Source organism: Tasmannia lanceolata, unplaced genomic scaffold (assembly GCF_043159265.1).
Source record: "Tasmannia lanceolata isolate RefF3 unplaced genomic scaffold, GAP_Taslan_0.1 ptg000048l, whole genome shotgun sequence".
Taxonomy (NCBI): domain Eukaryota; kingdom Viridiplantae; phylum Streptophyta; class Magnoliopsida; order Canellales; family Winteraceae; genus Tasmannia; species Tasmannia lanceolata.
In genome coordinates this window covers 2,510,787-2,522,588 of record NW_027518725.1, presented here as the reverse complement: position 1 = coordinate 2,522,588, position 11,802 = coordinate 2,510,787, and the positions used below count along the sequence as shown (strand labels likewise).

The 11,802-nt window shown below is 37.3% G+C and overlaps 1 protein-coding gene across 3 annotated transcripts; it reads right to left on the bottom strand.

Moving 5' to 3' along the window:
• Positions 1–584: 584 nt before the first annotated feature.
• On the bottom strand, positions 585–3,920 carry LOC143864235 (F-box protein At4g35930-like). 3 transcript variants are annotated; one of them, XM_077375130.1, is made up of 5 exons: positions 3,802–3,920; positions 1,792–2,210; positions 1,426–1,500; positions 1,228–1,337; positions 585–1,144 (listed from the first exon to the last, which is right to left on the bottom strand). In XM_077375130.1, the coding sequence occupies exons 2-5, from the start codon at positions 2,161–2,163 to the stop codon at positions 883–885; spliced, it is 819 nt and encodes a 272-aa protein (XP_077231245.1). In that variant the 5' UTR covers positions 2,164–2,210; positions 3,802–3,920; the 3' UTR covers positions 585–882. The 3 variants fall into 3 exon arrangements, with proteins under 3 accessions (XP_077231245.1, XP_077231247.1, XP_077231246.1); XM_077375132.1 differs by having other exon boundaries at positions 585–1,141; XM_077375131.1 differs by lacking the exon at positions 3,802–3,920 and adding an exon at positions 3,474–3,553.
• Positions 3,921–11,802: the final 7,882 nt, after the last annotated feature.

Below are 11,802 nucleotides of genomic sequence, written 5' to 3'. Positions count from 1 at the left end.
TTAAGATCCAACCATGCTTATAAATTAAGGAAAATGATATCAGCACAACCATGTTTTGATAATTGCACAAACCCAGCTTGACTTTTCCATTAAAATTGGCTTGTGAGAGTTTTTGGGGAACTGTAATAACCTTTTGACAGCTCTCTTTTTTTGAAACAAAATTTTGACAGCTCTTTAAATACTTAAAAACAAGATGAGTAAGCGAAAATATCAAAACATGATTGTGCCAATATCATTTCCCTAAATTAATCTAGTTTGCTCAACAATAGATTTTCTGAAAGCATAAGATACCCTTTTGGGAAACAGTTGTTCTATAAGATGCCAGTAAAGCCAGTAGCTCCTTTAAAGCAACTCGTTTAGATATGCGACTAATCTGCTTACCAAGAAAAGACTGCATTAGCTTAATATCAGAAAATATTCATGGACCAAATAAGTACAAAATATCATCAGCCAAAACAGAATTCCACAAGCATATTAAAATTATAAGCCATATTGATGGACTACGTCCAATGAATACCTGACTTCCAAAGCAGGGGATTCAGATATAAAACCTATAGTTAAGAATTCTACTTCAGAATCCCGAATATCAAAATCAGAACAGATTACATTGAACTTAGCAGGTAGATCAAACATAAATAAAAATAAATAACACTATACAAGAAAAATACTTGTGTTTTATGCTGATTATTCTATTACTCTCAACTCAGGTCTTATAGCTTTCATAACACCTAATGCAGCCATACAAAACTACAAAATAACAACAACAAAAAAACAGCCATAGCAAAGTATGAAACTGCTTCTCTATATCCTATTATGGCTAAGGAAAGGAGGACTTATATACAATGGGAAAAGAAAACATAAAGGAAAATATGGTAGGTAACATTAGCGAAGCTTGTTCTGCACTACTGCCTGGCATAACTCATCCTCGTAGAAAAGAACCCTGTTAGAAGCCATAGACTTGCAAGGAGGTTTCGGCAAGCCATGCGGCACCATATACCTCAAAGGAAACGTGGATTCCTGAAAGAGGACTGCAGCAATCTGCCGCATCTCCGTCGTGTTAAGACGTGGAGGAGGGCGGCGCCCATGTCTAGGAGCTTTTGGAGTATGAGGGACTGAACCCATAAAACCCTTTCCATTCCCCCTGCTGCAAATATGTAAAAATAAACATAAAAGTGGCTAAAAGTGGCCATCTTAACTACCCCCAAATGCAATTTACATTTCTTATACCTTACAAATGGCCAATGTTCAGTGGGAAGAGGCGTCATTGTTCTTAACATCTCCAGCCGTGACCGATCTGGAGTTGTATAATTGAAATAGCATTTTCTAGCAACCAAGACCTGATCCAAAGCATAACTCATTACCCAACCTCAACTAAAATTAGACATAAATCTATGATGAAAATGAAAGGAAAAAGAGAGCACTCACAGCCTTCCTAATCGTCCAAGAAACGTGAAAAACAGCTCTCAGTTGGTCATGATGCAAATGGCAAAGGATTTTTACCTTCATAAATATAAAAGATAATTAGATCAGACAGTTTCTCAGGAACTCCATATCAAATATCAACTGGAAAATCAGTTCAATCTAGGGCAATGATATTTTCACTCCCCCTGCATTACACGTACGCTCCCCTTATTACGTGATTTGACGTGAAAAGTGGGCAACTTTAACGCTTTTTGACATCAACTCACGTTATAAGGGGAGCGTGCATGTAATGCAGGGGGAGTGAAAATATCATCTCCCTTAATCTATTAAAACAAAGAAACACAAATAAGGGTCTAAAATATGGAATACCAGTATATCCATGGGAAGAGATTCAAGCATCGATCTAGAATCACAATCTGAAATTCGAGGTGTTTTTGGCGTTCCGGGCAGTTTGTGCAGCTTATTCCCGTCCGTCGATCCTATAAAGTGCCTCAAATTGGCCTTTTCAGGTGACAACATTGGACTGCGATTAGCAACCTTGGTTTGTAGTAAGTCATTTTCAACCTTCTCAGAAGCAAACACCGCATCCCTTTTCTTGTCTATGTCAGTACACGATCTGGTGATAGCTCTGGTGTATCGAAGCTGGGCAAGAGCACCAGGCTTTAGATACCTATTTCTCGCATTCCTCAATTGTCTCTTGTGCTTCAATGTCATGGATTGCTCAGGAGAAGTTTTCCCCATAGATACAGATGAGCTCAGTTTTGATATCACTTACCTGGGCCCTTTTTCTTAACATAGATTCAATTTTCAAAAAAGAAACAGAGGAAAACTATTAGACCTCACATCAGATCCCATACTAACTTCAAAATAGTATTAAGAATAGTCATAAAAGTCAATAACGAGAGGATCAATCTGGTGTGGAAGACACCAACATTTTTTTAATTTTGTTTGAAAAGTATAAGTGTCTGATAAATGAGCAAATGGTGATAAGATGTGGAACCCAACATACCCTCACCTGCTAAACGTTAGAGCAGACAAATGGTGATGTATCCAAAGTTCAAATTCCATAGTGTTACTCACACTAAAATCATGTAGCAAGACTTACTAAACTGAACTATATCAGAAAAGAAACAGATGTAAAAGGAAATAACTCAAACCATGAAAAAAATCATCTTTCCAAAACATCAAAAAGCAAACCCAAGATTCTATGTATAAGAAAGCCACAAACACCAAAGATGTTTCCAATCCTCCAATATTTTCCAGCCGATACAACCCACCAAAACCCACTGGGTATTTGACAAGTCAATAACAAATTCATTTTTTGGGCAAAGATTCAGAGTGAAATTTTCTTCGAAAGAAAATAAAATGTGAGAAAATAATACAACTTCTGAAATGGGTGAAGGAAAAAGCACTTTTCTCCCCTTTTCCATTTAAAATGGTATCTGTAGTATATTGAGAAGAAGAATATCATTTTTTTTTTCAAAAAATCCTGCATTTTTTTCTAAAATCACCAACCCCAATATAAATTAGTAGAAAACTTTCCACAGAAGAAAACATTTTAATGGAAGTATTAGGCCTCGTTTGGATTGCAGGAATTTTCTGGAAAAGTTTGAAAAGGAAAATATTTTATAAAAGTTTCTACTTTTATTACACATTCAAAAAGATGACTTAAACCAAGCCTACTTAATTTTTACTTAGAAGGTCCTTCAATTTATGGTAATATCCCTTTAAATGAACTGTGATTGTATTATTTTCCTCTAAATCGTAGAAAGAAAAAAAATTCCATCATAAATGTTTTTCTTGCAAACCAAACAGGGCCTTATCGGAAAACATAAAATGATACCTAACATATACATAAAAATGCAGATAAACTTCAACAGAATCCCTTGAGAAACCAAGAACACCCTTACCAGAAAACAAAAGAAGGAATCCATCATATTCACTATAACCCAGACAAAAATTCTATGAAATCCCATGACAAAACAGAAATGGGTCATATATTTGATAAATTTAAAGGGGGGGAAAAAAGCTTTCTGCAAGAGTAAATTTACATGACAATCAGCTTTTCCTCCCATCTTATATTTTCCTCCCAATCATCAAACCCATAAAGGAACTTCATTTAGATTACTTAACACAACACCCAAACAAACAAACATAAATAAGACCAAAAACTAACAAAGCCAATCATCAAACCCATAGAGGAACTTCATTTAGATTACTTAACACAAAACCCAAACAAAAAAACATAAAAAAAAGGACCAAAAAACCCAAGAAAAATGAAACCCTAGTAAAATAAACTGAACCCAAATCAAGATCAAGCAAAACTACATGCAAAAGAAATGCAAAACCTTAGAGAGAAAAGGGTTTCAGAGAACAAACCTTAGGGAAACCCTAGGTTTGCTCCAATTTTGAAAATCTCACAATTGCCCGCCAAATATTCAATCAACATTTGAGAGATTACAAAGAAACAAAAACCCTAAAACCGTCCGAATCTAAAAAGATATAGTCGTGGCATGACCTGATAACACGTGGCGTGTTGTTATTGGATTAAGATTTGTGAGAGCACGAGGGAGTGTAGGCGGTTTTGTCTTGCTGACGTCATCAGGTGGTCTAATCGGACGGTCGAGAGAGTTTGGATAGAATTTTTTAAGATCCTCTGTTTTTAAGTTTTTAAAATTGGGTTATGGAGGGAAATTAAGATTAGTAATTAATTAATTTTTTCATGGAAATGACCAAATTGGGCTCGAAACCTCCGGATTTTTCGGGATCCGCTTTTTCAAGTCCTAAGCATTTCTAAGTAATTGTCATTTCACATAATCAAGATACGGTTTAAGTAAAGATATTAATGGTTAAAAAGTCTAAAATACCCTTCCCTAGATATTAAGAAATCTATTGAATGAACTATATTTAAAACCAATTTAAGGGTGCTTTTGTCAATTAAATATGTTTAGCAAAGAATTACCTAATCAATTATAGGGATTTGCTAGGCAATTTCAAGGAAAGCCATTTCGCGGCTGACTTTTGTACAAGAGAGCAGCCGCGGAGCTCACTTTTCAGCATATTTTGTCTTATTCAATTTATTCATCTAGGTGGCTATTCTCTGTCCAAAACACCTACATATCATAAACACCCACAAGGCCACAACCACAAATCCAAAACAATAGCACCCACAAATCCAACCACATATCATCAACACACACAAAATCCGAAACCCTATTACAAAAGGAAACAAAAACTAAAGTACAAGGCAAATCTGAGTACAGGAAAAGAACATACAAATAGATATGAAAGAGGCATATAAATGTAGCCCTAGAACGGGAAAAGATCTTAGAACAACCAAGAAGAAATCAAAACCACCTAGAAGAAACCTAAGAACAACGAAGAAAAATCTCAGAAGAAGCAAGAAAAACGAAACCCTAGAAAAATCAACTGAGCAAAAGTAGAAATGGAGGGCACTTGTTCAAATATACAGGCCATTTAGCTTCAAGGGGTTACCCTAACCTTTTTTTATTTGGGTAGTTTTTCTTCGCAAGGCTACATTTTTTATCTCTTCGTAAAATTTACGTAGATCTTTTACTTAAAAAGGTGGGATCCACAAGTGTCTTTCTCTCTCCTTTAAGGGGAGAGAGATAGACACATGGGGAGTCAATTTATCACTCCCCCTATTTAAAAGGTAAATTATATGTTGTGAGCGTGTAAAGTCCATTATTTTTCATAAAGTACAGTGGGGGCACACTTCATAAGATGATCCAAATCGTTCATAAAGTACAGTGTTTTAATCATGGTTTTAAATTTCAACCGAAATCCGAAATTTCAGATTTCATAGGAGACCGACACCGAAACCACCCAAAATCAAAATGGTAATTTATTTAGGGCAGTGATAAATCGACTCCCAAATATCTTAAATTGACTCCCCATGTGTCTTTCTCTCTCCTCTGGGTTAGAGAGAGAAAGACACATGGGGAGTCGAAATTTCAGTTTTTCCAACATTTGACCTAAAAAATTTGTTTTTTTTTATTTAATTTAATATTTCACCAAAATTTCTGCCGAAATTTAATATTGAATATAATATTGGTTTCGATTTTTGTACCAGATTTTGACCGAAATTCGGTACCCACTTCATAAGATGATCCAAATCGTTCATTACTTTTCATAAAGTTCAGTCGGGCGGTGGGGCCTACTTCATATTGATGATCCAAATCGTTCATAAAGTACAGTGTTTTAATTACATACACATGAGAAGTAATAATTGTTGCATAGTGATTGATGCGTCTGATTGTTCAGAGACTTTGTCGTCTGGTTTTAACATCCCTAGAAAATGGTATCCAATGCTCTAAACACTGATTAAAAACACTCGGATTCTTATTAGATATCAAATTAATGGGATCCTGGATCAGGATTTGTAAAATCTACATGAAATATATGAGAAATTACACAAAAACAAGTAGATTGCACGTGAGTAATGGCACGGAAGCATTGGATACTGTACTCTATATTTATCCTTACCGGTGTCAGATTTTTTGATAGGATTTGTTTATTCGACATGGATAGAATATAACCCTATTTATCTCGAGGTCACATTTAATGCTTCAAAGGAGAGGGTGTTCTCAAGGTTTAAAATTTCGGTTTCGGTACCTATTTTAGACCCCACTGAAATCCAAAATTTTGAATTTCGGTCGAAATTTAAAACCATGGGTGATCCAAACTAGATTGGGGATAGTGATACCGATGTTTAAAAATGTGTTTGCATGTCATAACTTAGAATGCAACCAAAGCAGGCACAACATAGTCGACTACTCGGTTGACACGGTCATAACTCAAGAGAGTTAAAAGGATTAAAGCAAAACACCGAATCGAACAAGAACGTGGCAGAGGTAAAAGGGGACTTCAAGGAGTCCACATGATGTGGGAGAGTTTTGAACTAAACAAAGGATAAGAGAGAAATTGTGAACTTGGCCTCTTAATCTTTTGTATCAAACAAACCCAACATGACCAATCTCACTTATTCCCCTTGAGCCCCTCAGCCAAGACTTAATCGATTGTCAAACCTTCAACTAACCATTCCTAGTTTTTATTGCTATATCGTGCTTTTATTCCTCTTTTATTGGTCCGCAACTCATTGAACTCCGAAACCGTCGAATGGTAGGAATTTCTCGACTCGAACCCCCACCAATAACTAGGTCAGTCAGGAGCATTTTGCATATGAGATTGCTCCGATTCGTTTTTTCTACTTGTTTTTCTTTTCCAACAATTGTTTATGTATGTTAGTTTTTCCTCTATTCCAAGCATATATACATTCTCTAAATTCAGGTGAAGTCTGCACCATGTCATATGGCCCGAGCCCCACTGAAAATCATTCTATGAGGATGGAAGTGACTTCTCTATGGTAGCTTAATTAGACATCAATTTTGGACACTTAGAAAAGTCATTACAAATAAGAACAGAAATAAATATGCGTAGAGACTGGTTTATCGGGCATGTTTGGTATCTAACACCTTCTAAATCTCGTAACTAGAGAATGAACCCTTCTCGAGACGTATGCTAGGTTTTTACCTATTAGTCTGTAAGCCTTGGGGCCCTATATTCAAATTTAGCCAGCGACTCTATGCATGATTGTGTGATAAAATTAGGATGAGTGGAGTATGAAATCCCTCACTTCTATTCGTTACAATTTCTTCTTTTCTTCAAGTACTTGAATTTTTACTACCACTTATTCCAACCTCACTCTACCCCCAGAATTTTTATTGAATCAATGTCGTTCAATAAAATAAGGGTGATGATTTTTTCAATCGCCCTTGCAGGATTATGCACCCCCCTTTTAATAGAATTGTGGGCAAACTTAATTGAATATCCGATAGATTTCCAAGGGAAGACCAAAGACCCTTTTCCCTGTTATAGAACCATTCACTACGATTTTTATGTGAATAAATGCCATAAAAGGGCATTGGGAAGTATTTCTAAGCTAAACAACACTATATTAGCATGCATTTCCTAAGCACTTGCACTGCTTCTTATATTTTCTTTGCAAGGACATAAAGAGATGGTAGCATTTCCTAAGCACTAACCCTCCTCAGTCCTCACATTTTAAACTTAGATGTAGGGGTGCAGGCCAATTCGAACCCGACCCAAGCAACCAGTTGTTCAACCCGAACCTGATCCGACCCGACCCGACCTGGGATTTTAAGCATAGAAATTTTTTTAAAATTATTAAAAATGTAGGGGTTCACTCAAGTCGGGTTGCCCAAGCCCTCAACCTAAACCAGACCCGAACTCAACCCGAACTAGAACCCGACCTGAACTCAACCCAACCCGACATTTTTTCAGGTTGAACCCGTCAGGTTCAGGTTGAGCCTTCCCCAGTTGCACCCCTAAGGTTGAACCCGTCGGGTTCGGGTTGAGCCCGCCCGAGTTGCACCCCTACTTAGAAGTGTTGTTGGTTCCCACTTACTGTAGCCCTTACAAAATTGCAAATGCATATATCATTATCTCAACCCAAGCCTTATTTAAGTATTGTTTTCTAGGACTGTTGCATGTGATGGTTTAACCTTCATTTTCCAACCACCTAACCCAACAGTTTTTTGTTCCTCACCTCCTTAATCGACACAATCTTTTGTGCTAAAACAAATAACTTTATGGTTTCCACGTGAAGCTTCAAAGACACCTATTCTCTAATGTGGGACCATCAAACCACATGCATGTCAATATAAAAGGGAAATGATATATTCACCCCCATTTCTTACGGAGCTGCTCAGTAAAGAGTAAAATTCAGGATTTATTCCATTTTTGCTCGTATTCTTAGTCAGTTGGGTTGTCTCTTTAGAGGCAGACTAAAGATTGCTTTCAAATCCCTTTGGTTTTCTTTGTTATACATCTTGTTCTCTTGTCTGCAATCTACGTATCCTTTATCATCGAGTTAGATGATTCTAGACCGTTGATTGAATTAGATGAAAATGTATCCTTAAGTTGTCTTTGAGCCGTTGATTTTAGGATGCCTCAATCTCACAAATGGAATCTCTATTCCACACCAAACCTATGGCCCATTATATCAACGGTCCCGATTGTGTTTCCTACCCGATCTCCGTCAAAATTAGGGAAATATCATGCTTATTTAAAGGGAGATTATATTTTTGCTCCCCTGCATTACACGCACACTCCCCTTATAACGTGATTTGACATGAAAAGTGGGCAACTTTTAACGCTTTTTTACGTCAGTTCACGTTATAAGGGGGGGTGCATGCAAAATGCAGGGGGTAAAAATATCATCGCCCTTTATAAATCATAAAACTAAATAATTTTGATTAAAATGCTAAAAAAAGGGCTACGAACCCTCAAATCAAGTTGGGCCCAGCACAAAAAATTGATCTTATGATGGCTCACCAAATAAACGGATCAGATCACCCGCAAGAGTCCCACGTACATGATGCGTCTTCCTAATTCTGCTATTACGAAAATGCCCCTAGAGTTGTAAGTGGGGGACAGGTATGTGCTAACGGTAGTGCGAGAATGGTTGTGACAGGTGTACTATGACGTGGCGTTCAATGATTCGTTCATGGAGCGACGACTAGGATTAGGTCAGGAAAAGTTGGCGACACGTGGCTAAAGATGGTGAAGCGCTTTTTCTGTCTTTGTCGTATTTTATGGTGGGCCCACAAACAGATTGGAGGTTGTAACTGCCAGGGTGGCAAGTCTCCATCCGTAAATCTGCTAATGACGATAATACCCCTCACATTAGTCGGGAAGATCTCAGGTGAGACACCTAGCAAAGCCAGGAATAATAAGTCAATATTAACGTGGGCCCACTTTCATCACCAGGTACATGTGGAACTATTGTTAGACAATCTGGGTCGTCCATTTAGAGGCCCCTACATGACGTGGCTTTGACCCAATCCTAATCTTTTGATTGGATGATTAGAAGCAAAAATAGATATGCAGAAGTCCATTGATCGGATGGTTTAGATTGTTCTATATAATTTGTGGACCCTGGCCTGGTGAATTCATATAGTCTCATGGGAACATTCCAAATCCACAGCCAAACAGAGGAATTTAATGAGAAAAATTTGGATATTTCCGTCGTGAAAAATTGATAGTAAATGTACTGATGATTTAAGACCGTTGATTGAGCATGGTGAAAAACACATCCTGAAGATGTCTCTAAGCCGTTGATTTTTTCGCACCCATCAAGATATTTCCATTGGACATCAAACCTAGACCCATGGGTCCCACTCTGTTTCCATCTTATCTCTTAAGTGTGTGAGATCTCACCGTTAAATTAAGTGAATGAGGAAAGTAAGCTAGAATAGGCAACTGATTTAGATTAGGATAATCCCCTTTCTTAATTTGGAAAGATAAATAGAACAATCAAAGACGATTACCCTAATCTAATTCAGCTGCTTAATCTAGCCTACCTTCCTCATATAGCATGTAATCCAACGGTTAGATCCTAACCTAAAGGTGAGATCTCGTATATTCTAACAGTATCAATGACACCTATCACCTAACAAAAATGTGACGCACGCATTTTTGTTCGTAGTCGCTCTCCATTAAACTTAGGAAATACACGATATTCCTTTTACATTTCGCCCCCTCTGCAGTAAGCATTCCCCCCCCCCCCCCCTATAACAGGGTTAACCTTTAACGCTTTTTGACGTCAAATCACTTTAAAAAGACCCCCGGGGGGGGGGGCGAATGGGTACTAGATTGGGTGAAAATATCATCGCCCTTTTTAAATTGTATAAAAAAATAATTTAAAGGTGTTAATCTAGGGCTATACTCATCAAATCAAGATGGGCCCCGCAAAATAAAAAAAAGGTCTCATTATGGCCCACCAAATGAACGGATCACTGGACAGCTATGTCCTAACTGTGGCACCAGAATATCTGTGACAGGTATGCTGGTGACGTGGTGCTCAATGATCAATTCCGTACGAGAGAAAGCGACGGCTAGGATTAGGTTCGGAGAAAGATGAAGACGCGAGGCCAGAGAAGTTGAAAATCCTTTTCTATCTTTGTCGTATTGTTAGTGGTGGGCCCACATAACAGTTGTAAGTTTGTAACTTGTAAGTTGTAACAGCAGGGCTCGGCTAGTCCCCATCTGTTTACCCTTATAATGACGATAATGCCCTCTTATGTCGGAGAAAGGAGACACCAAAGTACCAAACAAAGGAAGAGCACAAACTAAGGAAACAACACTTTCCAGGGGTGGAAATAATGTAAAACAACAGGGACGATTTGGTCAAATAAAAAAATTCATCCTTGAGTGATACTCCAAGATTACAAAAGCCATACGGCCATACCCTTGCATAGTGAATTTTTATTAAAATTTTAACGGCGATTTTTGTAATAGAAACCTTATGTCGAATAAGAAATTAAGTACCCTCAAACCTTCCTTTAATTACAGGAAACCCTCAACCTCACTTATATTATCCATATGTATACCCTTTATCCACGGGGAGAGTTTAAAATTCTAAATATCATCTCCCCTTGTTTTTACTCTTCAACTACCTGCAAATGTTATTACATTTATCTGAGTAGCCAATTTTAAAAGAAAAGACAAGGTGAGTTAGTGCAATTATCAAAACATGGTAGAGCCAGTAGCTGGCCTGAAAATTTCCATTTCCCTGTAAATTAAGGAAACAAAATAAATTTTCTAAGAAATTTTTTTCTTCAAGTGAATGTTTGGCAACTGTGAAAATTTTTCCATGGAATATTAGCGAGACTAGCTGTAAGAAATGTGCAGTTAGTGACAAAATAAATAATATTTGTTTTCACTATTTTTAAAATATTTCTTATGCTCTCTCCCCCATGCCCACCAAAGTCTCCATCACTCCCTCTTTTCTCAGCTCCTCTTTTACTGTTGGGTCATGAATATTTCTATAAAATATTTTTTTTGTTGCTAAAAATGCACTAAATAACAAGAAGTAGTAAAGACCGTATAAATATAGTCGATATTGAGTATCTTATAGGGAAATGTTATCAGCACTACTGTATTCTGATGAAGGCACTCCTCACTTTATTAAAAGTAAGGTATGGCTTACACCATAGGATGATCTATACCGTCCATTAGATGGGCAATGGCCTAAATAGGTTGTGCCCCAAAAATCATTTCCATAGGTTGATCCTAACCCTCCGATCTGAATGTTAGAGGGTTGATCATAAGCCTCTATAGATCAGAGGGTTAGGATTTAGGGCACAACCTATTTAGGCTGTGGCCCATCTAATGGATGGTTTGGATCATCCTATGGTGCGGCCCATACCGTACTTTTAATAAACTGAGGAGTGCCCTCATCAGAACACAGTAGTGCTGATAACATTTCTCGTCTTATATTGAAAACAACAAAATTAAATGAAAATCTATTTTTGATAGCAAAATTAAATATATTAC

Excerpts from the sequence above, each read along its gene's own strand:
- LOC143864235 (XM_077375130.1), bottom strand. The coding sequence starts at position 2,163 with ATGGGGAAAACTTCTCCTGAGCAATCCATGACATTGAAGCACAAGAGA. Across the intron at positions 1,501-1,791 it reads CTCTTCCCATGGATATACTG|GTAAAAATCCTTTGCCATTT; the intron begins GTATTCCATATT and ends ATATTTATGAAG. Across the intron at positions 1,338-1,425 it reads CTTGGACGATTAGGAAGGCT|GTCTTGGTTGCTAGAAAATG; the intron begins GTGAGTGCTCTC and ends GCTTTGGATCAG.